Source organism: Actinia tenebrosa, unplaced genomic scaffold (genome assembly GCF_029948245.1).
Source record: "Actinia tenebrosa isolate PJP-AT-01 unplaced genomic scaffold, QUT_ActTen_1.0 PGA_scaffold9__36_contigs__length_13948895, whole genome shotgun sequence".
In the NCBI taxonomy this organism is placed as follows: Eukaryota; Metazoa; Cnidaria; class Anthozoa; order Actiniaria; family Actiniidae; genus Actinia; species Actinia tenebrosa.
Genome location: NW_028292586.1, coordinates 9560680 through 9588518, shown reverse-complemented (window position 1 = coordinate 9588518; position 27839 = coordinate 9560680). Strand labels below are relative to the sequence as shown.

Below are 27839 nucleotides of genomic sequence, written 5' to 3'. Positions count from 1 at the left end.
CATCATTTAATAACGAATAGATTAAGCCAGGGTTCTTTTGTCTACTCTGATGAATGGTAAACGTACCTTGAAATCGAAATTATCTTATGAGAAAAAAACAACAACAGAATTTTGGAAAAGGTTTTGGATATGACATTACTTATAAGTAATCCAGCAGTCCGACATTTTTAGACAATCCAGTAACAGACAATAGTTAAGTAATCAAGCTCGACGTATCTAACACGTTCTGATTGGCCGACAGCTATATTCAATAAGAAGACAGACACATAGATGACGGAATGTTTTTCGAAGCGACCCTTTGGATTTTATTTTTAAAAATTTCGAAAAGTTAACCTATGTTTGCACAAAACCATAAAACAAAAAAGCTAAGGTATGCTAGCCCAAACGTGACAAAACTTCAAGTTGCATTTTTTCATGATCAAGCAGTACTTTTTATACATCAAGTTGATTTTCATTACACCAAGGCCCTTGTGTTCTATGTCTAGTCATTTGTTTCGCTTGTCTAGTCATTTGTTTTTGATATCAAGCGCAATGTTTAAGTTGACAAGCAGCCAGCCATCACAATCAAAAGTCATTTAGGTCTTTGCGATTTGCATACAAAAGGAACGCTAGAAGCACCCAGGAGAAGATTGATTTCGATCAGCTTGCGATCGATGAACGCGCTAGGTCTGGAAGCTAGTCGCAGGGCGGGAGGAGGGAGGGCGTTGAAAAGGGCATGGGCACTACTCTGCCTGTCAACAATGGCGGACCGTTTGTGGAGGAAGTTCGGCTGACAAGAAGATCTTTCAAAGGTAAATTTAGGCTTGTTTATCTTTGTTTTTAGCCAATAAAACAATTTTTAGACATGATAAGAGTCAAATGTAGACTAGCGAATCGATAGCGAAGTTGACATACGTTGAACAAAAATGGAACGAAATGATCGGAAATTGTGACATTTCTCCAGACAAATATGCACACACTGCTCTTCAGCACATTCTTTTTCACTTTTGGACCGTTAAAGGTAAAACATCTAGCAATCTTCAGGTCAATTTTTATCTTATCTACATCATATAGAAGGTGTACATACTAATAAATTCCCTAGCGCTTCGCTAGTCTACATTTGAGATGTCAAAAAACCAATCTTGCTCAAATTTGCTAAGTCTGATTTTTTTCACATAAGTAGAACACTACATAAACATTTCAAAAAAATATAAACTAGGTTTTGGAAAACATTGTAATAAAGCCAAAGATGCCCTGCGCCCGGATCTTGCTATATAAAATCTAGCGTAAACACCACGAAAAATGGTTCTTTGAGTACAAAAACTAGCGAATTCTTCGTAATGAAAACTCTTATCATGTTTTGGGTGTTCTCTAACACCAATAAAATTGTTTTATTGGCTAAAAACAAAGATAAACAAGCCTAAATTTACCTTTGAAAGATCTTCTTGTCAGCCGAACTTCCTCCACAAACGGTCCGCCATTGTTGACAGGCAGAGTAGTGCCCATGCCCGTTTCAACGCCCTCCCTCCTCCAACACGTGTTCCCTCCTCCCGCCCTGCGACTAGCTTCCAGACCTAGCGCGTTCATCGATCGCAAGCTGATCGAAATCAATCTTCTCCTGGGTGCTTCTAGCGTTCCTTTTGTATGCAAATCGCAAAGACCTAAATGACTTTTGATTGTGATGGCTGGCTGCTTGTCAACTTAAACATTGCGCTTGATATCAAAAACAAATGACTAGACAAGCGAAACAAATGACTAGACATAGAACACAAGGGCCTTGGTGTAATGAAAATCAACTTGATGTATAAAAAGTACTGCTTGATCATGAAAAAATGCAACTTGAAGTTTTGTCACGTTTGGGCTAGCATACTAAGGCAATGTGTTCAACAGCTAAAGACTCTCTGAGATTGTTAGGGGTGTTTTTCAATGCATTGACGGCTTCAAAGGGAAGGATTAACGACCGAGATCAGGAAAATAAAGTTATCTTAAGTTCGAGGTTTAAAGGGGGGGGAGGCGGGGGTGGAGGAGAATATGTTTTTGATGCAAAAAAATGTCCAGACCCCAGCCTAATAGCATTCATGTCTTTCGGGTTCCCCCTTCAATCGTTTAAAAAATTCTCCAAATCCTCCTTTTGACCTTTTAAGACCCCCCATGTTCTACTAAAAAAAATGAGGGCCCCCCCATTTTCATGGCTCCTCCACCCCCTCCCCCCTCCGACTTAAATAATGACTGGTCCCTCAGAGTATATATACATATCAACGACATTAGATACCATAGGGGAATTATAAAGGGAAAAAAAGGCTCGGGCGAAAAAAAAAATCAGTTGTAGTGAATTTTTTATCCATTTTTTTTACTCTTTCGTATTACGGACAAACATTATCTTAACCTCATACTAAAAACATAATTAATTATTCAGGTTTTCAGAATATATTTTCAACTTTTACTTTTATCTCAACTCCCTGTGGTAGACGTTACGATTCTTGTAAATATACTTACACGATAATGTAATTGTAGAAATGCTCAACGACCACACATAAGAGGATTATTTTGAATAACAATCCGGGTAGGTAATGATGAATGAATAGTGTACGCTCCATAGCAAAGTACGGGAAATAATGTAGAAAATAGCCAATGACCAAAAGATGACCAAGAAAACAATAATTGTCCCAGGCGTCTAAAATAATCAATATAATAAGTGTCAGATTAACCATGATATGGATTAAGGAAAAGAAACTGATATTACAAATAATATTAATAATAATAATAATAATAATAATGATCATGTGATAATAATGATAATGATTTATATTTACATATAAATGAGATATGAGGTGTAGGCACTGAGGTTGGTCAATGATAAGTGTTCTTTACGTGGTTCTTTTAAGTCCCTTTGATATTGGTTAGTAATGTTCAGTTGTGGAGAGATGGGGCAGTCATTTAAAGTGCTCATCCGATCACTAGAAAGTCTAACCATTTGTAGATGTAGTCATAAAGGCAGTACTTTACAGTAAAATGCGACAAAAATAAAATAGACAAAATATAAAAATTACCATTATCAATGTCATACACTGCTCTTCTTCTTCTTAACGAATAAAATATCAGAACTAAAGCATAAGCAATTACTGAAGAGGCAGACATCCACCATACGATAGGGTTACCAATACAGTAAATCTGCATCTGTAGAAAAAGTAGACACTGATCATAAGACATCGTTATTTCATTGATATTCTTAAAGGTAACTTGAACGATTTGTAGTTTGGCTGTTGGATGCATTCTTATCTTGTTAACTACTTAAACATCAAAAAAATTGGTAAAAATGCACAACTTCGACAATACAAACACTTTGAAATTTCACGGACCTTCACTGAAATACATGAATATTCAAAGTAATTCCATATGGAATCGAGGCTAAGACTGTAGAACAAAGAATTCGAAACTGGAGTGTTACTCACATTTAAATTTTTGTGTATCCAATATGCCACGCCTCTTTTCATGGTTGGCCAATAGGATGGCGTGGAACTAAAGGTATGTTCACCCGACAGTTCTTTATTCGACTCAATCATTTTTTTCTGCGTACGAAATCAATAAAGATCTTCTTAAACAAACTAAAAAAATTGATATACAAATGTTTTTTTTCTTTTGCCTTTTTCATCTATTAATTATACAGCTTCTCATTAATCCCATATAGGTAACTGTCCAATTATTTTCTTAATTGGACAGGTCTTTTTAATATGGGATTAATTAGGCAGCAATATAATTAATAGTTAATGGGATTTCATGCTCCCCAATCAAGAAATAATTAGACGCGAAAAATTCCTCTGACTGCCAAATTGGACTTGGCCTACGGCCTCATCCAATTTTGGAAGTCCTCGGAATTTTCCTCGTCTAATTATTTCTTAAAGTGCACATGAACCCTTCGACAATACTTTCAGTACTGATTCTACACGAAGTAAATAGTTGAATGGTAAAATATTTCTTGATTTGAGTGATGCGTTTCTAAGTTATGAAGGTTTATACTTCCAATATGCTAATGAGTGTGACGTCTATTAAGGCTTAATCAAATATACAAAATCGAACTGGTTCATAGAAACAGTATTTAAAAAGCATCATTATTTTACTCATGGTTTACATGAAAGCTATTTACAATTTTTATTTTCAAAATGGCCAGCATTTAGTATTACTAGTTACAACAAAAACACTCAAATACCTTACCTGACGTCATCATCATTAACATATTGGAAGTATAAACCTTCATAACTTAAAGACGCATCACTCAAATCAAGAAATATTTTACCAATCAACTATTTACTTCATGCAGAACCAGTACTGAATGTATTGTCAAAGGGTTCATTTGCACTTTAATTGGACAGCATGGAGTCCTATTAGTATAGGAAATCGCACGATCTCGAGTACAATTTGTATAGGAAATCGCACGATCTCGAGTACAATTTGGAAATTAATAGACACGAGTAATGTTTTGAAAGTTCTTATAATTGCACGAGCCTTTAGGCGAGTGCAATTAAAGAACTTTCAAAACATTACGAGTGTCTATTAATTCCAAATTGTACGAGAAGATCGTGTGATTTTTTGTTTATAGTTCACTCAACAAAATTTCAGTAAAAAATTCGAAGCGACGCCGTTCATCTTTGTCTATTTGGCGGCCGATTTTCAGTCCATCGTGCAACTGAAATGCATAAAAAATATTAGTTCTTACGGCTTTAAAATTTTATTTATGTTTTTTAAGTACAAAATGATAGAAAATAATTGATTTGACATTGTTTTGGCCTTGTTGCCATAGCGACTTAATTCGGTACTCCTACGGAGTACAATTAACACTATAATTGTACTCCTCTCGACCAATCAGAGTCGAGTAATTTTGTTGAGTGTACTATAATAAAATATACTTATTGAAAAAATTGAAAACGCAAGAGCGTGCTGTGTGCAGTTAGAGTGAGATTGGGTCGGGAGACCCCAAGCGGAGTGCTGTTCAAAACTTCTCGAGTGTTCTGCTAATTTCCACATGTCTAACTGCACAAAGCCTGTTTGTTGTTACATTATACAAGTTTATGTTTCTTTATTTTTTCTCAGTCTCCAGGATTCTCTAAGGACGTACTTGCATTTCCCAGAACTTGCGAAAGAAAGGCATTGGTTTAGCGGCAGGTACATCTGTAGGACTTTCTTTCTTTTCAGGAATATGACCTTCAGCTAAACAACAACAATAAAGAAGTATAAGCCGGGCAGGATATATTTTGTTGAAAAAAATTAAAGCCGCAAAACGTGTCAGTCTGTAGTAGATGACAGATCGCCATGAGGTTCATTTGTCTTGTAATGTTATAACGTCACAGCATGTTTACGCGATAAAAACAATGAAAATTTCGACTAAATCTTCTTTCTCTTCAAAAGTTTGGTTTCAAAATATCTAGTTTCCATATATGTTATGTGTCAATGTTTATCCTCATATATTAATGGTATTTTGTTTTTATTCCTCCCTTCTTCGTTTTGTAAATGCAATTTTATTTAGTTGTTTTCTTTGTGTTGTTGTCATTCTGTCGGGAACAGGTATTCATCGAGTTACGCGCTTCGAGTTATGCGCTTCGAGTTACGCGCTTTTCGAGTTACGCGCTCGACCACATTCAAAATTGACGTTGTCACGCAGTGCGCGTACCTCGATGATATTTCAGCAAATATTTTAGCTGTTGACGAGGATGTCATATCTTCTGCTGATCAAAATATCAACTTCCCTTCAGTTAAGGCTTTGGAGCAACTACAGAATACCACATAAGATATTCGTCTTTTGAGAACGACACATACATACAATAGAAATACTTAATTAATATTCGTGTTGCTGTTGAACTTATAAACTCCAACTATATATTAGCAGGAGTTAATTTTGCCAAACAAGGTAACGAACAAGAAGATGATCGTAAAATTTTGTGGTAAAAGTTTTTCTGATTTCAAATGACGATTTTAATTATAATTCATTGTGAAAAGTATCATAAAACTAACCAATTTGAAAATTGTTAAGTAGATAATGACTAGACTTTAGACTAGAAATTAACTAAAATGAATATACTGAATAAGTAAATACAAAAATTTTCTTTATTCTTTATTCATTAGGGGGTAAATCGGACTACGAAAGATCTCTTTCTGCAGTCGAGTGCGTAACTCGAACTCACGCAACTTTCTTAATGACATAGAACTACGCGCACTGCGTGAAGACGTCAAATGGGTGTGAACGAGCGCGTAACTCGAAAAACGCGTAACTCGAAACGCATAACTTGAAGCGCAAAGCTCAATGAATACCCGTTTACCATTCTGTCCCCCTCTACCGACCATAATCCTTAGCGTTAAAACAAGAGACTGTTTTAATGTGAATACATACTGTTATAGGGCAATAAATGATCACAAATATTAAATATATTTTTTTTTAAACGATATTTTTTAAAACGAATGTTCCATTCTTATTCAGTCCTGTGCTTTTTCCAATTCTTCTAGTGTAACCATAACAACAAAGGCCACTTAATTACAATAACCATCAAACTTTAAGGGGGGTCTTACCTATTCACCAGCTACGGTTGCTATGGAAAAGATTCAAATCTGTACATATTAAACATTTGTGAAATAGATCGTTTTTTGATTAAAGTTAAGCTTTATTTTTGAAAACGGTGAAAAGGCCAGGCTACAAAGTCATGTTGAAAATTTTAAATTTAAATATTTTACGAACCGCTTAACGAAGAGTAAAACCCATGCTTAACTTCGTTCCAATTCATCTCAGCTACAATTTAGCTAATTTTTGATCAATGTTAGAGCTCCAAACACATTTATGCCTCTCCCGTGGTCTACACGCTGGCGTGATCAAGAACTGAAAATGCGCAATGTTTTTTACGCTCTGAACGAATTAAAACGAAAAAAATCGATCAAAACTTTAGATTCTTAGTAATTAGATTGTTATTGAGATATAATCCTTTCCATAACAACCGTGGATGGTAAATAGGTAAGACTCGAAATCTCGATATATGCTCCATGAGTCAGTTCATGCTAGGTAATCAACATAACTTATTAAAACATTATTACAACTTACGATATGAAATATTCTGTTGATGTTCCTCCACATTCCAGGAAGTATCCTTCTGGTTGATAACTCGATCTGTTGCAACTTCCAACTGCTTGAATCCCCAATCAGGTAACTGAAGTCCTGTAATCTGAAATGAGGAATTTCATCGGCAGGTGAAAGAGAAGCAAAAAACACCACATGCTTTACAGCAGTACTGGTTATAATGTAATGTAATATCAACTTTATTTAGGCAGGGCGGCCCATTCAGCCACTAGGAACCAAACTCATGCATCAGTAAAGTTGGACTGAGTTTGTTTACCTTAAGTGCTTGTGATGTGTTTACGTGAATGAATCGGATTTCAGACTGTATCGTTATCCATTTGTTGGTTGAATCAGGATTAACTATTTCCTGTTACAAAAACAAAAAGATAAAAATTAAGAACCCAGCCTCTCACACAGGCCGTTAACGATAAAGGTCAAAGCGTCGACAATTAAAGGGAAAACTTCAATGCTCAATACTCAAAAACCTACTAGTCTCCATAGATTTTGTGGAGGCATGGATATATTGTAGTCGATATAACAAGATACTTCTTGGTTTGTTGGTGATAAAGGTGCTGCTACATCATGGCTAAAAGGGGAGAAAAGTAGTCAGTCATAAAGATGCAAAAGGCTTCGTGGAGACCACTTTATGCGCGAGCCGAATTAAACATTTTCTGAAGTCCATAGTTCTGAACTTCTGACATTTTCTTGAAGTTAATCGATGTTTTCGAAATACATTTCAAAAATATCCTGGGTTCCAGAGGGAATTTTTTTCGCGGATTTACTGAAAGTGGCGAGGGGCGAAAAAAATCCTCTGGTCACAGCCGTTGCCAACCTCAGTGACCAGGTCGGCTGTTCTGAAACTCGCCATTTGACATTTCACGGCACGCTGCGCCACTTGCAGCATTACCAAAATAAACAATACCTGAGCTGCCCAGACAAACACCGGTTTGACAAGAGGATTATTACGAAAGTGAGGCGGTACTGCACGGAACTGAGGTTGCCAACGGCCGTTACCAGAAGGGTTTTTTTCCGCCGCTCTCAGTAAATTCGCGGGCAAAAAATCCCTCCGAAAGCCAGGGTATTTCATCAATTGTCTAGGAACACAAAAACTTATTGGGTTTAAATGTTTTTGTTTTTTTTAATGTTTTTTATTTAAAAGATATTGGCTCTTTCACAATCACAATCATCGAAAAATCAAACGTACGAAATTAACGCGTAATTGCGCTTGATCTAAAAAGTCAAAAATCTGAGACACCGCTTTGAAGTTCATAATCTACGGAGTATGCTAATGTGTTAATGTGTTAATGATGATCGACATATCGGAAATTGCGATCCTGCGGGACGTTGTCAAATGAGGTGCCTCGAACCCAATAACTTTGAGTTTCGCATTCAAAAACAGGCAGTTCTAAATGGAATTTCGAAAAAAAAGGAAATAATGTGTGTGTGTATGGAGTGGAGTGGAGTGGAGGGGAGGGGGGGGGGGGGGAAGGGGAGGGGCTTGCAGAAACGTACAACTGGGATCGTTGAGTTAACGCAGGTATCAGAGTAACACACCTGTTTAGAGTTCTTCCAGACACACCATGGATAAGCTGTATAATATCACCATTAACAACTGGACGGGGTGGGAAGTCAACGTGGAGGTTGTTGCTGAAATCAAGTATTAGAATTAATATGCAGTTGTAGAGGATTTTCATGCAGACTATCGTAGAAATGATGTTTCCCCCGAGCCCGCTAAAAATAACTGAAAAATTGGAGCGACGAGTCTATTAGCAGTCTGCGGTTAGCAATTCAATAGCAGTTTGGTAGCCTTTAGAAGAACTGCATGTGTCTATGAGCTGTCTGTGAGCAATTCAAGAGCAGTTTGGTAGCCTTTAGAAGAACTGCATGTGTCTATGAGCTGCCTTTGAGCAATTCAATAGCAGTTTGGTAGCCTTTAGAAGAACTGCATGTGTCTATGAGCTGCCTATGAGCAATTCAATAGCAGTTTGGTAGCCTTTAGAAGAACTGCATGTGTCTATGAGCTGTCTGTGAGCAATTGAATAGCAGTTTGGTAGCCTTTAGAAGAACTGCATGTGTCTATGAGCTGTCTGTGAGCAATTGAAGAGCAGTCTGTGGCCTTTAGAAGAACTGCATGTGTCTATGAGCTGTCTGTGAGCAATTGAAGAGCAGTTTGGTAGCCTTTAGAAGAACTGCATGTGTCTATGAGCTGCCTATGAGCAATTCAATAGCAGTTTGGTAGCCTTTAGAAGAACTGCATGTGTCTATGAGCTGTCTGTGAGCAATTGAAGAGCAGTTTGGTAGCCTTTAGAAGAACTGCATGTGTCTATGAGCTGTCTGTGAGCAATTCAAGAGCAGTTTGATAGCCTTTAGAAGAACTGCATGTGTCTATGAGCTGTCTGTGAGCAATTCAAGAGCAGTTTGGTAGCCTTTAGAAGAACTGCATGTGTCTATGAGCAATTGAAGAGCAGTTTGGTAGCCTTTAGAAGAACTGCATGTGCCTATGAGCTGTGTGTGAGCAATTCAAGAGCAGTTTGGTAGCCTTTAGAAGAACTGCATGTGTCTATGAGCAATTGAAGAGCAGTTTGGTAGCCTTTAGAAGAACTGCATGTGTCTATGAGCTGTCTGTGAGCAATTCAAGAGCAGTTTGGTAGCCTTTAGAAGAACTGCATGTGTCTTTGAGCTGTCTGTGAGCAATTGAAGAGCAGTTTGGTAGCCTTTAGAAGAACTGCATGTGTCTATGAGCTGTCTGTGAGCAATTCAAGAGCAGTTTGGTAGCCTTTAGAAGAACTGCATGTGTCTATGAGCTGCCTATGAGCAATTCAAGAGCAGTTTGGTAGCCTTTAGAAGAACTGCATGTGTCTATGAGCTGTGTGTGAGCAATTCAAGAGCAGTTTGGTAGCCTTTAGAAGAACTGCATGTGTCTATGAGCTGTGTGTGAGCAATTGAAGAGCAGTTTGGTAGCCTTTAGAAGAACTGCATGTGTCTATGAGCTGTCTGTGAGCAATTGAAGAGCAGTTTGGTAGCCTTTAGAAGAACTGCATGTGTCTATGAGCTGTCTGTGAGCAATTGAAGAGCAGTTTGGTAGCCTTTAGAAGAACTGCATGTGTCTATGAGCTGTGTGTGAGCAATTCAAGAGCAGTTTGGTAGCCTTTAGAAGAACTGCATGTGTCTATGAGCTGTGTGTGAGCAATTGAAGAGCAGTTTGATAGCCTTTAGAAGAACTGCATGTGTCTATGAGCAATTGAAGAGCAGTTTGGTAGCCTTTAGAAGAACTGCATGTGTCTATGAGCTGCCTATGAGCAATTGAAGAGCAGTTTGGTAGCCTTTAGAAGAACTGCATGTGTCTATGAGCTGTCTGTGAGCAATTCAAGAGCAGTTTGGTAGCCTTTAGAAGAACTGCATGTGTCTATGAGCTGTGTGTGAGCAATTCAAGAGCAGTTTGGTAGCCTTTAGAAGAACTGCATGTGTCTATGAGCTGTGTGTGAGCAATTCAAGAGCAGTTTGGTAGCCTTTAGAAGAACTGCATGTGTCTATGAGCTGTGTGTGAGCAATTGAAGAGCAGTTTGGTAGCCTTTAGAAGAACTGCATGTGTCTATGAGCTGTGTGTGAGCAATTGAAGAGCAGTTTGATAGCCTTTAGAAGAACTGCATGTGTCTATGAGCTGTCTGTGAGCAATTGAAGAGCAGTCTGTGGCCTTTATGAGCAGCGCATGAGTCTATGAGCGGCAGCAAAAAAAAAAAAAAAAAAAAAAAAATTCGCAGTTCACCTCTTACTGCCGAGTTGCAGAATATCGAAAACCGCAGTGAAGTATTTTAACATAACAAAATATAAAATTCCAATATAGTTATTGTAAAAGTCTTTCTTCCACCTTTGAAATTCACGTCAGAGTAAAGGTGTTTACTTCAGAATGAATTTTTTATGCTATAAACCTGTCTCGATGATCGAACTTTGGACCCGTTCAGTTCTGATTGGCCACCCCTCCACCAATAGAGTGTTTTCCACTCACGTGAAAAGGCAAACAATATCAACTTTCTGCTCAGTATTTGCATAAAAATAAAGGGTCCATCCCACGAGGATAGAAAATGTATTGTTTTGGTACACCAACATGACCGCTGTGATGTCATGTGAAAACGCTCTATAAGGTGTCATACTACTAAATGTACTTGGATTATATTATATCTCACCTTTTAGGATCCTTAACGATCCACCAATTGTTAACATCTTTAAAGCTATAGCACGTGACCTGTTGCTGGTGGGAACTACCACGCCCGTCTGGATATTTGATAGGGTAGTTATGGGCATGTGAATGTAACCAACACTGACGACCTGTGTGTCTTAACGTGATTTGAGAACCATAAGCTATTTCTGTAAAGAGTAAAAGGAAAGGTTACAATATGTAAACCGGTAAGAGACTGCTGTTCTGGAAAGAGGTCGCGCACTTCACTTAGTCCTCTTTACATCTATGGATCCCTATTAAAGATATCTAAAGCCAAAACCCCACGCATACGTGTATGCCCATGAACAAGCTACATATGTGCTAGCAGGCAGCAAGCTAAAGTTAGCAACACTTCAGTATTACATACTCTCAGAGTTTCTTTGATCATAAAATAAATTCATTCATTCATTCATTCTCTCACTCACTCATTCACTCACTCACCCACTCACTCACCCACTCACTCACCCACCCACTCACTCACTCACACACTCACTCACTCACTCACCCACTCACTCACTCACTCACTCACTCACTCACTCACTCACCCACCCACCCACTCACTCACTCACACACTCACTCACTCACTCATTTATTCATTCATAATTACAATAAATATCCAGAAAGCATTTCAGTTGTATGGTTTAAAAAAAAAGTTTTTCATCCGGCAATAAAAGTTTCTCCTTTTCATGCATTTTTTACCTCGTGCTTGTCCATGAGTAATCTTGGCAAGACCACCCTGAAAAGTATTTATTTGATGATGAGAGATAAATTTTTCAACGGGAGGAAGGTTGTGGAATTTACATCAATTATGTTAAAATTAACGAATAGCAGGCTTAGCTATGTTCTGTTCTGTGATATAACGCCACTGGAGCTTTATACACCGAATAAAGTTATAGAAATAACAAGCCGTAATAATAATTTAATTACTTTTAAATGAAGCGTTATTTACATATGCTGATCAGCAGCCCTTTACAACAGTTTTGTTTATCCTAATACTAATGATAATAATTAAGGTGGCCAATTACTTTTCAACATGCGATTTGAGCCCACGAGGTGCGCGCGCTCAAAAACCGCTGAATAATTTGCACGATTTCATTGAAGAACCATACACGTTTTGAACTTCAAGAGGGCAAAACCTCAAATTTTGCGCGGGACCCTATATTTTTTCGTTATTTTCTAGAGTAACAGGTAATATCCCATTATTTTTCAAAGCAGACAATTCTGTTTATCAGAACAATGTAAGAAATCGTTCTGTTTGTGTTGTGCTCAATTTTTACGACAACTGGTACACCGCATAACCTGAACAAAAAAACTTTTTCCATTGTCTACAATAGTTTATCAAGACAACTTTTATCAGTATCTTATAAATATAGTGTAAGTTACGTGTTCGGAGAAAATTACTCATGTTTCTTCCTTAGTTTCGGTTTTATGATTTTTTTGTACAGAGGTTGATTTTCGCTATTTGTCTTTGGAAATTGTACAAACGCATGTCATTCCGGAGTGATTATCTCAAAAACAAGCTTCATTTTTCTCTGCATTTTTAAAATCAGCATTAAATTTCAGGTTAAAAGAGTTTCAATTTTCTGTTTATCATTTACCAAAGAAGTCAGCCACCTTAAGATAACTCCTGCCCAAAAATGTTTCACATGAAAAATCTGACCGAAAAAGGAAAGTCTTCAACTGCTGTTTGAAGACAGTGAGTGATTGGACTTCACGTAATTGGACAGGTAACTATGCTATCATGACAGAACCGCCGCAAAAAAAGATCTGACTCCGTATTCCGTTTTAGGTGGCTCCAGAAAAAAGACGACCATTAGATCTAAGATCATGAGAATTTAGATTAACACTAATTAAGTATCTAAGATAGGATGGACATATTCCATTAATTGCTTTAAACGTTAAAAGTGTAAAAGCTTCAAATGAATACTCGACCGAATTGGAAGCCAATGAAGTCTATTTAAGTGCCGGTGTAACGAGTCTTGCTGCAGCATTTTGCACGTGATCCGGTGCAATTTCTTTTTTGCAGATAGGGGTTGCGTCCACACGTGTCCGGAAATTTTTGTATCTGTATCCGGAAATTTTGGAAAACGGTCTCCAGAGTGGAAATTTTCGAATACGCTCCGAATACGGATACGTGTGGACGGTCGTATCCGGAAATTTTCGAATACGATGACGTAAACACGACTTTGCGCATGCTCAATAAGAAAACTATCCGTCAAAGGGACTAGGCACTAGCGTGCATCAGGGCGAATCAAGAAATTTCCGGATACGTGTGGACAGTGAAAACGATTCGAAAACGATTCGAATACGATTCGAATACGCTGCGTGTGGACGCAAACATTTTCGTATCCGCAAAAAAAAAAATTGTGGATACGAAAATTTCCGGATACGTGTGGATGGGGGCTAAGTTTCAGGAAAAAAAGTATACCTTTATAGACAAACCTTGTTAAGCGTGCGCAAATTTTCGGATTCCGCGAATCAGATTTAAAACGTATCCTGATACCTTAAGAATTCAGTGCTTGCTTAACTAGTGCTTGCAAACTTTTCCTGTTAGCTCTATACATTTCTGCATTACAAATACCTCAAGGCTGGCTTGAAATGGACTTGACATCATGTCATCGTGTGGACCAGTTTTGTATAACACAGCGAATAAAATATAAAATTGAAGTAGATACAGGAGCACGGGAATAACACCAAGGCAGAATACCCTAGCTGCAAAATGGCTTGTCAAGTCTTTCTGAAATCAACCAACAACAAAACAAAGTTCAGTATTATAAAAATGCCTTAAAAGTTTGTCCACATGAAATGTCCTCAGTATAAGTTCTCGATTTTTGATTGCATGGATAAGATACTCTCAAACAAATAATCGACTGATCATAACTAATAATGTTTAATCTATTGTCAACGATGGTTAAGCATAAAGGTCAATGACTACGAAAGACTATTCAGTATGTTCACATAGGTATGTGTGAGAAAGTATGGCAATTATCAAATAAAGTTAATTTGAAACAATTATACATGACTTTTTAACAAATATCGTCTTACATTTGAAATCGCTTTGTCACCAATCATTCTCCAAAAATCAAGGCACATCACAATTCCTAGAGTGAGCAAGGTCAGCACAGCACAATACTTTGAACTAAAAATAGCAAATGCAGTTAATATTAAATATGAATAAATATTATATCCTTTCGGAAAGCGCGCGTAATTAGAAACATGACCTGACGTTTCGGCTATGCTAGTCAGATAGTCTACTTTAGAATGATGATAAACATACAGGCCCTAAGGTAGTGTGTAACTAACCAACATGCTGGCTCAGATATACAGACGACATTTTCGTCACATGGCCTCATTGACAAAAACTCCTCTTTTCTCCCTCATCTCAGGTGGCGGCCAACTCGAAAGTTTTCAACTACTTTGGCCATCACACAAAGACCTCTCTCCACATGCAATTTCAAACTCCTAATAAAATTTATACCTTAGAAAATCATTAATTCATTAATTCGTTCCTCACAGTTGTAATAAATAAATAAATAACTGTCTTACTAGATGTGTATAAACTTGAGTCTCAACCACCAAAGCGCATCGCTAATATTTCTCTTACGCAAGAATGACATATTCGTAAAGACTCTACACACAAATTCTGTCACAATTTGGACCTTAGAAAGACTCTCTAGCCACACTACAGCGGATTGAAGGATTTATCTTATCAAATATGATAGTGGGAAATGCTATTGTGGACAGACAGGCCGGCCGCATCAAAAAACAAAACAAAACAAAACAAGCAAGACAAAACAAAAACAAAGACAAAAATCAAACAAACAGACAAACATATGAACAACAACAACAACAACAACTAACAAACAAAAACAAACAAAAAAAAAAGACAGACGATCAACGGACAATACCTCTCTATCATTGCCGAACCTGCCTACTCTAAACCCGACCACAACACAGGGACTTATTTACTTAAAGTATTTAAGTTCTCACCAAGTACTTCTGCTGTACCTAGCAAAAGACGCAACAACTTTATGTGGGTATATGACGTGTGTAGTGGGTGTATGCCGTAGTTGTAGGGTACCCTCCTTTCTGGATAAATTATGATACAGGAATAAATAATATGTGCTTACCTGCAAGCTCCTGTGAGTGACACACCCAGCAAGATCAGCCATAACCACCAAGAAAATGTAAAGGCACAGCTTGAAAAGACAGACCAAAAGTTATTAAAATGCAAGCAGTGTGTGCTGTACATTATTAATTTTTGCTACACGGAAACTATAAATACTTGTTTCAACAAAAACTCAGAGGGCAGGGTTTTAGGTAAGAGCTAGATGAACCTGAAATACAAATCTAATGCTACTACCTTTTATTTTTATTTTTAAACTTGAGGTAACACATCAATGAAGACACACTGAAGAAGAGTAAATAAGCATCTAAGAACATGAACCTTGTCTGTACAATCAGCATATTATCTATATTAAAAGAAAAAACATATATTTAAAACATAGTTTGAATACATTATTTATTTTTATTGTGATATTAATAAAACAATTTTGTCATTGATATTTTAGATGAGATTTACTACGAAGAAAATAAGTTATGTATTCAAACTATATATGGTTGTTACATTCATTCATCATAAGCTTCAAATAATATTACACTACTACGAAAATCCCCGATTTATGGAATAGCCCTGAGTTTTTTTTATGACAGCCACGCCCACTTTCATATTATTTCCCCATCCACATTCTTTGATAAATTCCAAAGATTCCACGTTTAGTCTTTAGCTTGCCGACATTTTGGCTTCATTTTGATCACATACATGTGGAAAGTTTGGAACCCATCAATAAAAAAGGCTGGGACAATCATACAAAAGTGAGCTTGGCTGTCATAAGAAATCTCAGGTCTATAACACATTCCTATTCTACATTCCAAATAAAATGGAGTATAAACCTAAGCACAACTTACTACTAACAAGCAATTTTTTGAATTTCATTAGGGTAACTAAAAACCCAAATTCCTTGTTTTGCATTTAAAGTACAGTAAGTACTAGATGACAGGCAGGCATATAATGGAATGTATGGGAGTTATGATGAAGATATGAAAATTAAATGTCAACCATTATATTTGTTTTAAAACTTGCTTCAGTAGTTGCTTGTACCTGGGAAAGCACAGGTGGCAACGTTAAAGCACAATTTTAGGCTGATAAGTGTTTTTTTTAAATCTGCTCTTCTCTACTTAAATAATGGGAGGCTGGAGCACCCAATATCGACAACATCACACTAGGAAATCCAAAAAAATCTCAATCTCTCCCCTCGAACGTCATTCAAAACGCACCATATCAAAAGAATAATTACCGGGTAACCTGTGGTAAACCAGTCATAAAATACCTTTGTTTTCTTTTTTTCCTGACTGATTCCAGCACTACAAAATGGAAAAATTGTGCAATAGTACCCAGAGGTCTTCAGGGTCTAATCCAAGAGACCTTCGCGAGCATCTGCTAAAAGGGTTCAGTCTACAGTCCGATCAATTAGCTTGTACCAGGTGTCAATCAATGTCACTATGTTGCCAAGTGATCATGAAAGGGCGGAGCTACAGATCACATGATAGAGAAATGCTCTATCTCGTTGATTACTGTAATTCCAGACGAGACGAACTAGAAATATTAATTAACCATCGTAATCGTAAACAAGAGTTTAAGGGGAGAGAGTGAGATTTTTTGGGATTCCCTAGCATGACTTGGTTGATATTTGAAAGTCTCAAGCCAAAATTTAGGTAGAGAAGAGCTAATCTTGAAAAAAAAACATTGAATGGCCTCAAACTGCAGTGAAACTTCACCTGAAGACTGAACAAGGTACAAGCAACGACTGAAGCAAGTTTTAAAGCAAAACGTTGACTGAGAAATTCCAGTTTATTGTCATATCTTCATCATAACTTCCTTATAAACCATACACAGGAACCTTGTTTGGACTGCATGTGACTAGGTAAATTTTTTTTTTTTTTAACGCGAAACAGTTTGAAAAGTATGAAATAACTAAAATCTTAATGTATTAGAACAATCTCAAGTAATTATGTAAAAAAAGTTTTACCAAAAATAACAAGGAATGCTCCAAAAGATGCTGCCCAGTGAGTACATCCAAGCTCCAAAATTATCTAAGAAGTAAGAGAGAGAACATATATACATTCATAATAAATAAAAATACCTGTTTTTCATACAAACAATTTGTAAGCCTTAAATTAATGCTATCAAACAAACCGTTTTGAATTATGATGTCTTATGTAGTAAATAAAGGTGATTGGCATACCTCATAAATACAAGGTGCTATAAGACTTCCAAGAAAAGCAGGCACAAATCTTAGAATCCATACAAATGCTTCGTAATCTCCTAAACCTTTTAAAACAAATAAGAGATATGTTTATCAGGATTATATATAGCAGCAGTTAGGCGGACTCGCGAACTGCCTGCATCGCCAAAATTAACAAGTCGAAAAATGCCATGGGGGGGTGGGGTTTTGGAGGTCGGTAATCCGCCCTACAGGGGGTCTTGCGTGATCAGCCTGCAGCGCGACTTGTTGCCTAACTGCTGCTCTGTTGGGGTCGCAAATGGAGGGTAAAATATTTGTCGGATATACGATGCATGAATGTAAGAAGTTCACCAATGACTTTTGCATAATTTGTCTAAGACCTAAAGTTGTCATACCGAAGCCAGAATCTTTTTGGTGTTGTGGTAAAAAAATGCAGATAGAGGAGGACACGTCAGCACAGTGTTACGAGTGTGGTAAGAATATTCGTAACGCGGTGCCAAATGTTACCAAAGAACAGTATTACGCCAATGGAGGTCGTAAGAAAACGCCATATAAGAGGTTGAAATACTTCCGAGACTGGATGAGTCATATCCAAGGTTTACATCCGGTATATTTAGACACGCGGGAGATTATGGACAATTTGGAAGAGCCCTCGCCGCAAAGTCTACGAAAGACATTGAAAAAATTAAAGCTAGGGAAATATTACAAAGCTATTCCCTATCTTTTGTCTGAAATTACCGGTAGGCGTATTCCTCATGTCCCAGATATGCAAAGGGCCGAGTGGTTATTCTGTCGGCTGGATAAGGATATTCCTTATTACCCCGACGTAATTTACGAAATATTCCAGCAAATAGACCCCAACCACCCCCTATTAGAATGGATTCCGAGAAGATGAAATGTGCAGTCGAAATCCCCCTACGTTCTTTTCAAAGCAGATGTCTACTGAGCGAGTTTTCTTTGTAGCTCCTCTTTTGCCTCCTGGTAGATCTGTTTGCGAGATTCCTCGGAAAGATCTTTCACGATGGTTTTTTTATTGCCCGACTTTAATTCGCCGTATTTCTTTTCCTCCGCGAGGATCAAAGAAAACTCCGTGTCGTCTATGCGGCGGTCCTGCAGAGCCTTGGAGACTAAGTCGGCGATGGTGTTAGCCTTTGCTCTTGCTAGGGCTATGTGTGTGTCGTGCTTGGATATCTTACCGGACAATTGCTTCATAATGCCTGTCGTAACAGCGGAAACGATGCCGCAGACGGCTCCAACGCTGGCCAAAGGAACGCCAACGACTATTCCAGGTCCGGTAAGCGAAGTAGCAACGCCAGTGCCTGTTAACGCCACGGACATGGAGCCGGAAGTTATCGCGATTTTATGTAGTATGCTTCGGGCTCTGGCGTACTTTTTCCTGACCTCTTCGTAGTGTTTCGCTTGCCCTTCCAAGTAAGCCAGTATTAAGTTCGCCTTGTTTAAACGAAAGTTCTCGGCGTTCAATTCGTTGGGAACATCTGGGTACAACTGAGGTGCTGAAGGTATAACATCCATTATATACTAATGTACGACGCTTTTGGGAATGACGTAGCGGCGCAGCCACATCATGACAACAGGGATTATGCCAACTGGAGAGCATTTAGGAAGATGTTTCCGCACGCGGATGCTAGTAAGTTCGAAAGAAGATCCGATGGGATTTACTATAAAGGCTCCAGGATGTACAGCAATGCGGACTTGGAGCCAAAGAACCCAAAACCCGAGCATAAAGAAAGGCAGCCTAATTTTCCAGAGAATTTATTACCGGCAACGGAGGATTGCCCGTTTTACAACAACAAAGGCGGCGCAAATGACTTTGCTAAGATGGTTACCTCCTTAGAAATTCCCGTGGGTTCTACGACTTTCGAAATAAAAGTCAGAGACATCTTTAGAGAAACTGCCATGAAACATACCTCAGGGAAAGAATCCAGAGAATGGTTATCAGGTCCCAACATGCGGTATTGGCCGCAGCAGTTAAACTTTGCCGTCTGGGCTGCTACTAAAGGATGTGGTATAGCCGCGGACATGTTCCACATTCCTTTCCTGCGATTTCATGTTGCTTTTACTATTCGTAGGATATTGTTTGAGTTAGGAGCACCGCTTCCTAGTGACACTATCTTTAAGCCGAAGGATAACAAATATGACAAAGTCGCATGGGAGCGATTAAGGAATGAATTCAACCTAACGAATCCTGACTTTCGTAATAAAGAAGGTGCCGCACATGGTTTAGGAGAAACGTACACTTATGCTTCATACGTCGGAGCCAGCATAGAAAGGGCCGGAATGGGATACCCCAGCAGATGGGAATTCTCCGACCTTGGTGGTAAAGCGTCAAAAGGTGACTTGATTTACTTCATAGAAAGCAAAGAGAAATATCCTTGGGCGCCTTTCTTTGCCGCGAAAGGTATTGGCCTGAAGAACCTAGCAAGGATTAATCGAAGCATTGAAGCCTTTGTTTACTGCATTCTAGGGGCCCAGGTTAGCACTCGCAGCCCCATCGTAGATGCCTCCGGTGCGTCACAGGAAACCCAACAAGTATTCCTCGTTCTCTTCGAAAGCGCTGTTATCGAGAATGAGATTTCTAAGTCAGTTCAAAGATATCAACTTGCGGTGCAGCAATCAAAGGTTAGACTGGATTATGCCTTGAGTCCTGGTTGTTGGTTAATGCCAAGTAATTTGGTCATCAACGCCGATTCCGTCGTGGGTTATAACAACAAACTTCAACGAGCTACTAAGGATATGAAGTTTGGGGTGAATGACGTGAACTCTGACACTCTTAGGAACATTCCTCACTTCGTAGAGAAGCCAAAAAAGTCACACGAAGCGAAGCTACCCGCAGTTAAGAAACCATCAAAGAAGGCCCATGTTATGCCTACGATACCCGAGGAATACGACCATAACTTACTAAAAGCCGGCTTAGCCACCGCGGGTGTTGGTCTGAGCTATTATATATGGCGATGAACAACCCCTACGTAGCTGGAGTAGATTGTGTTTATACGACTTACACAGGCGAGAAAAAATACAACCAGAGCTCTTGGGTTGATGTCACGGGCATGTCCGTGAATTTGAATTACTCAGGAAAGAAATTGATCCTTTGTAGTATTTGCATTGGCACGAGCAGTCACGCCAACGTGGGCTTTAGGTTCCTGGATGAGAATGGCATACTGCAGCCTATGCGTGCGAAGACAAACAACAGGGAGCCTACGCATTTCTCCGTAGAGCCCAACCCCAGCAGCGCCGAAAACATCTCGGTTTGGACTTTTCACATGATTGCTGATTGCCACGGGAAGGTAAAGCTGCAAATGAGAGTAGACGACACGGGCGTAGTAACGATAAATAGCATACATGACCAAAGAGATCGACCTTATAATCACGCTACCATTAGCACTCTTACGGTGCTTAGCCTTTAGAAGCAAATTTATTTACTGAAATATATGAATCCACACGCGAAGGAAGATTGGTTTCTTCATTATTTGGAGGAGAAGGAATACTTAGAACAGCATTGGTATGACACGGGATTGTGGGCGAAGGTTGGGGGCCTGGGATTGATCGTGTGTACTATTAGCATTAACACGGGGCATTCGTGCAATGCTGGGTTTAGGATCGTTGATGAGAATAACCATCCATTACTGCCTTACAGAAAAAAAGATAACAATAGGAACCCAGTCCATTTCTCGTCGGAGCCCCCACCGCAAAGCTCAGAGGACATAACGTCGATAACTTTTCATATGATAGTTAATTGTCAATACGCGAAGCTTCAGGTTCTTCCCAATGACGTTGCCTACCTTCGAATAAATGGCCTTGGTCCTAGTTCCCCTAATGCTGCCTGGTGCCATAAACCCATTAGCACCATGACCGCCATACCACTAGTTCCGCATTATCAAGGCGGTGCGAATACCATCTTTACTTATCCCCAGTCGAGGACGCCTCGGGCGCCCGACGACGATAAGCCACCAGTAATACACAAGGATAAAGTTAACCCTTCATCTTCTTCAGGAGTACCACTCCAATAGCTACTACGAGGATCCAAATGTTATTCCCCACAAACTTTAGCAGTTCTCCGCCGGCCCTAAGCGCTAAGGAAACGACCGAACCCAGCAGCCCAGGAAGACCGGCTGCCATCTTTTTTCCCAAGTCCGTTAGTCCACTGCCTAATTTCTTTACGCCCGCGCCCGTAGCTTTAAGCGTGCTAAGGATGACTCCTACTACGCTCGAAATAGCAACCGCAAATACCAGCGGCACGCCATATTTCACCAAAGCTCTTTTTATCTTTTCCTTGGTGGTAAGCCCCAGCTCCTTTTCCTTACCTTCTATTTGCGTTCGTAATTCCGCCAGTCTTTCCTGAAGGGTTTCTACTTCCTTTTGGGCTGCCTCCCTTTCTTCAGTGCTAGTTGGATCTTCGATTATTGCTCGCTGTCGATCTATTTCGTACTCCAAGTCTTCGACGGCCTGTCGAAGTTGCCGTATTTGTTCCTCCGCCACTGCCTTGTCCACCATTACTTGCCTTTCTCTGTCAACAGACTCCATTAATTCTTGTCCTAAGCGCTGTAGTTCCGTGTCTTTTCCCGCCGCTTCATTCAAAGCAGCCCTTAGCTGATTCCTTGCGTCGCTTTTTTCGTCCAACGCCTTAGAAAGTCTATTCCTAAAGTCTACGATTTCGTCTGCATGGCTTTTAGTAGTTAGTTCATTTTGTTTAATGAATTCGTCTTCCATTTCCTTAAATCTTTCTTCGAGGACGTCGTTTTCCAGCTCTAGATTCTGGAAAGACACCTTAAGAGCCGCCAAATCCTCACTTGCCCTTAAGAGGTCCTCGCGCTCCCTGGCGATTCGTTCTAAGTCGTTATTAGCTGCCTCCGTTCGGCTAGCAATCTCGGCCAATTCTCGATGCGCTTCCGCTAAATCGTATGCAGAAGAGGCTTGCTCGGCAAGGCGTGCTGGTAAGGTCCGTATTTTATTTATCTTGGCCTCCAATTCCTGTTTTTGAGAGTTCAGCGTAGCAACTTCCTCTGTCTTGGTTTGGAGTGACTCACTTAGCGTTCCTACTTGCGCCCTTAATTCTTCGTATGTTCCATGGCCGCCTGCAAAGGCCGGTAATTTAGCTGCCGCCTTAAAGATCTTATTGAAATCCAGTCGCATTTCCTCCCTAGTCGAGCCTCGCTGCATGGTCAAGTTGGGCGTTCCCAGCGCATTTGTGACTCCTTTTGGAAGCTGGTTGTTAAGCAGGTGGGAATTCTTCCTTTGATACAGGTTGTGCCATTTTTCCCTACCCGATTCTCTAACTTGAACCTGCCCTTTGTCTCCTATTTGGAAGTCTAAGAGAGCCAGGTTTAGGCTTGGGTATCGCTCCCTTAGGTCCTCGATGAGGTCCGCTATTAAGTCCGACCGCACGCCAAGAGATTCCATTTGTAAGTATTCTGGAATGGGCGTGTGGGGGTTCTTAGACCTAAATTTATCTCTCAAGGAACGCATAGCATCGCGGGCCCTGACGCCATACTTGTTCAGCAATTTATCAAAAAGGCCTCGGGGGTCTACATTGTCATCAGGAAGCAGGGTTTCATATTCTTCATCGTTAATATCGACTTGACCTTCTTCGGTAAGGGGATCAAAATCCGTTCCTTCTACTTCCATTATATATGATAAGCTCAAAGTTAAACCCCAACGTATTACCTAAGCAGGTTGGCGGGCTGAAAGCAGAACGCACCTTTCACCGGGTCACATTCACGCCCAGCAGCGCAAAGCCAGGGGAAACCCTGTACGTAGGCGTGCCCCGCCTAACGGATAACCTAGTGTTGGTTCCTGGTACCTTGGCTTTAAGGTTTGACCTAGCAATACAACCAAGCACCAAGGACAAGCGCTATACCGTCAATAACGTGGGTAGGAACCTCGTCTCTAAGATGAGAATCAAGTTTGCCGGGGAATCCCTCTTGGATTTGAATAGGTACGACCTGTACACCACGTACAAAGATTTATGGTTGACGGCCTTTGACCGTGAGCAGAAGATAGAGCAGGGAATCGGAAGCGTTATTCTTCGTAAGCTTCGCAGCGATACTAACCCGGCGCCTACTGACTCCGGCGGAGCAACCGCAGTAGCAGACGCAACAAGGGTAGTAACTGCGTACGGTACCAAATACGTTATCCCTTTGGACTTTGAAGTAATTACGAACCATGGCGTGTATTACCCCAGGCAGTTATCCGAGTTACAGTTTGAAGTAACCTTGGCGGACACTACGAACATTCTAGGAGGCATGGACAGCGCAATCAGTGGAGCCGTGGATCCTTATTCTATCACTAATCTAGAATTACAGTACGAAACCGTGTACAGCGAAGAGCTCGCACGTAGCGCTGGCATGGAATACAGCGCCGGAAAGGCGTTCTTATACGACCACGTAGTGATGTATAAGACGTTCAGCTTCCTGGATAAGACGGATGAGGTTATCAACCAAAGCATTAACCTCCCGCGAAGAAGTCTCACGGGGCTGATGTTGGTGTTTGCCAAACCCTACGAAGCCGGTAAGCGCGACTCCGAGGCCTTTCACAACCCCAACATTACTAACGTGGGGGTCAACATAAACGGTGTTCCAAACAAGGTCTACTCCCAGGGGATAAAGCCCGCAGACGTGTACAGAGAGGCAATGCGTAAGTTTGGCGACCAAATTAGCCCCGAGGAATTCTTTAAGGATAAATATGCGCTGTGGATTGACATGCGCACCATTAACGACGAAGACCTACATGGTCAAGGCCTCCGTCTAGTAAATACGCAGGATGGTATAACATTGGAGATCAAGCGCACCAAGAACACCAGTGCCGGCGACAGCGACAAGATAAACTGCTACATCTTCGTCGTCTCAGACGCGCAACTGAGCGTGGAAATGAACCAACTTAAAAGTGTTGCATATTAAGGTTAAAATATTCCTTAGATATACAATGCTTCGCGTATTCGAAAACAACGACACCAAACTGCAATGCATAGTGCAAGGCGAAACTTTGTACTTTAAGGGAAAAGAGGTGGCAGCTGCATTAGGATATGAAAAAACGAGAAACGCAATCAGGGAGCACGTTTCTGAAAAGTACCAGAAAAGGTCGAGTGAGTTAGGAAGGGCCCTAAAACAGGGCGCTTCTATGCACCCACATTCTGTGTTCATATCTGAGCCAGGTTTGTATGAACTGATATTTAGCTCTAAGTTACCCCAAGCCGTTAAGTTTCGCGATTGGGTCTTCGAAGAAGTCCTACCCGCGCTAAGGAAAACAGGTAAGTATGAAAGGCGGTTTGACGGTCCAAACAAGTTGGTATTCAAAATAGAAAATGAATTCGACCTACATAAGAAAGTCGTTGATTACATCCGCAAGTTTTACCCCCAAATGCTCATAGCCCCTGGTCTAGGCGAACTGCAGGATTCAAACGGCAAACGCATAAAGTGCTGGCAGAAAGGATATCAACGCGGTCAACCCGACTTAATGATTTTAAACGCGCACACACATTACTGTGGATTCTGCATAGAGCTAAAGACCCCAAAAGGCAATGGCAGGTTATCTGAGGATCAGCAACTGCTCTTACAGAGGTATGAAGAAAACGGCTATAAGGTGCTCATAAGCAGCGACTACGATGTCATTTGCAGGGAGATCACTGCGTATGCTGAACACCTACGAATTCCCTGCAGGTGGTGTTGTAAGGTCTTTAAAACCTCGGAGACTTTGGCAACACACTTAAAGATATTTCATAGAATATATGGACAAGGATAAATTTAACGAGTTAAAGTTCATACAAACGCACTGGAGGGATTTGCAGGTGGGGGAGATTTACGAGATAAAGAATTATGTGGTCTTCGAGGATTTAGACCGCCTGCGTTTGGTCTTAAAGAATAAAAAAAGAACATACACCCTTTGGGCGCCCGATAGGATAAGGTACGCCATCGAAGGGCAGGACGTTACCCATGTTATGAGTCATGGTAAAAAGGATGGCAGGTGGGTATTTGACGTGGTTAATTGGGAGCCTGAGAGTCCTCTGCATTCATAAGGACGTCTGCTAAAGTCCGCTGCTCCGCGGAGCACCAATGCCCCACAAAGGATCCTTCCAGGAATACCTTGCCGCAATGAAGGCAAGTGTATTTTTTACGCGGTGGAGGAGTGGGCGTAATGCAATCTGCAGGTGGTTCGCACGTAATACAGTCCATATATTGAAAGGGTAATTAGAATGCCTCCCAGAAAGGCAGCTGCGTAGGCTAGCATATACCTCTAAGAGGGGTCCTTATTTTTATTTATTATTATTAGATTATGCAAGCGCCCTTAAAAGGGGTCTTTATTTTTATTTATTATTATTCATTATCCTTAATAATAATAAATAAAAATAAGAATGGGATTTGAGACTCTTTGCGCAAACCCTACTTTACTATCTTAGGTCCTTTCTAACTTCTACGGGCTTTCCTTGCCGCCTCATTGCCGGCATGCCAGGCCTCAAAGCGATCTAAGTACTCCTTAAAGCCGCCTTGACCGTCGTAGAGGCACTGCCAAATATGCTGGTCACTTCTTTGACAGCCGCAACGCTCGCAGGTTGCCTCCCAATATTCCCTATCTTCCCACCTTACGCCTTCGACGCAGTCAAACTCCGCAAAGCGCTGGTCAATTTCCTTCTTCCGGCGCGTTAACTTCCTTTGGGTTTCCTTTGGGCAACATCGTGCAGCAACGTCGCCGTGCTCCTCGCAAGCCACGCCCAGCAGATCGTAATTACCGTAGCACCGATGTCGATGCCATTCGTCGTTCTTGTCCTCCTCGCAGCGCTCACATACGTTCTTTAGGCAAACGCGGTTATCCACGTGGTAATCCAACATTTGCGCGCTGCTAAAGAGGCGATTACACTCCTTACAACGCCTTTCGCGTGCCTTCTTAGCGCATACCTTCTTTTCCAGGTGGTATTTTAACATTTGCTTGCTGCTGAACTCCTTGTTACACCGCTCACACTCCATATATAATAAGGATTTAATAACCCTTATATGGGATACCGCATAAAGTCCTTAACGGCCAGAAACTATTTCAAAAAGTGTCTCAGAATGTTGACGTTTAGGTTAAATCTTTGTTAAGGATGCCTGGAAACTATTTCAAAGAGTGTCTCAGAATATTAACAATAAGGTTAAATCTTTGTTAAGGATGCCTGGAAAGCCCGTAATGGTTAGTAGGCGGCTTAAAATAGTAAAGTAGGGTTTGCGCAAAGAGTCTCAAATCCCATTCTTATTTTTATTTATTATTATTAAGAATAATGAATAATAATAAATAAAAATAAAGACCCCTTTTAAGGGCGCTTGCGGGATTCAAAATAGTAAAGCTAAGACACTTTTGAAATAGTTTCCAGGCATCCTTAACAAAGATTTAACCTTATTGTCAACATTCTAAGACACTCTTTGAAATAGTTTCCAGGCATCCTTAACAAAGATTTAACCTTATTGTTAACATTCTACAGGGGATATCGCATGAAGTCCTGCACGCTTTCTTTTGCCCAGCCCGCCATCGTCAAGAGCGCACCAAACCTTTCTGCGCGCTTCAGACCGCACATTTCATCGTACAATTCCTGCACGCGCTCTTTTAACCGATCGATCTCCTCCCTTTGCATTTCTATGGTGTCTCTTTTATCTTTTGCGTCGGTGGCAATCCTTCTTACTGCGTCCACTGGGTCCATCGTATATATAATGGATCCGAACCATATTCCCTGCAATGCTCTCATAGTAGGACCCACCGGCTGCGGAAAGACCCAGTTCGTGGTAGAGCAGCTATTAGGACCCTTTAGATACCGCTTCGACTACATCGTGCTATTATGCCCCACCTACGTGAATAACCGCACCTGGACGGGCATAGGAGTGAAAGACGACGACTTCTTTGTAGATATCTTAGATCCTAACGAGTTATCCAGCCATCTTAAGTTCTGGCACAAGCAATTCCCCAAAGATACACAGACTTTACTCATATTGGACGACATTGCCTGTGGGGACGACGTAAAAAAGCGCACCTCCGAGCTCGTTAAGCTTGCCTTTAGTGGTAGGCATGACAATATCAGCGTTTGGTTGCTTTCCCAGCAGCTTACCAGTGTCTCTAAGCCCTTCAGGGAAAACATAGGCTCCCTGGTCGTATTTTATACTCCGAGTCGGAGTGACCTGGAAACCATCTTAAGCGACTACGGCGGTGAGATATCCAAGGAACAGTTACACGAATACATGCGGCATTTAAAAACGCACCAACATTC

The 27839-nt window shown here is 40.4% G+C and overlaps 1 protein-coding gene across 2 annotated transcripts in view; it reads right to left on the bottom strand.

The window, feature by feature from the left end:
- The window catches only part of LOC116303058 (protein O-mannosyl-transferase 1), a 44307-nt gene that overhangs the window by 1823 nt on the left and 14645 nt on the right, over positions 1–27839 (bottom strand). For both annotated transcript variants that reach the window (XM_089025158.1, XM_089025156.1), the window contains 16 exons: positions 17597–17682; positions 17381–17444; positions 15655–15763; positions 15422–15490; positions 14337–14430; positions 13873–14028; positions 11991–12027; positions 11260–11440; positions 8630–8722; positions 7565–7661; positions 7353–7442; positions 7061–7181; positions 5093–5184; positions 3432–3548; positions 3030–3156; positions 2476–2653 (listed from right to left, as the gene is read on the bottom strand). In XM_089025158.1, coding sequence (XP_088881284.1) covers positions 2476–2653; positions 3030–3156; positions 3432–3548; positions 5093–5184; positions 7061–7181; positions 7353–7442; positions 7565–7661; positions 8630–8722; positions 11260–11440; positions 11991–12027; positions 13873–14028; positions 14337–14430; positions 15422–15490; positions 15655–15763; positions 17381–17444; positions 17597–17682 — 1711 coding nt within the window. The remainder of the gene's footprint in view (positions 1–2475; positions 2654–3029; positions 3157–3431; positions 3549–5092; positions 5185–7060; positions 7182–7352; positions 7443–7564; positions 7662–8629; positions 8723–11259; positions 11441–11990; positions 12028–13872; positions 14029–14336; positions 14431–15421; positions 15491–15654; positions 15764–17380; positions 17445–17596; positions 17683–27839) is intronic.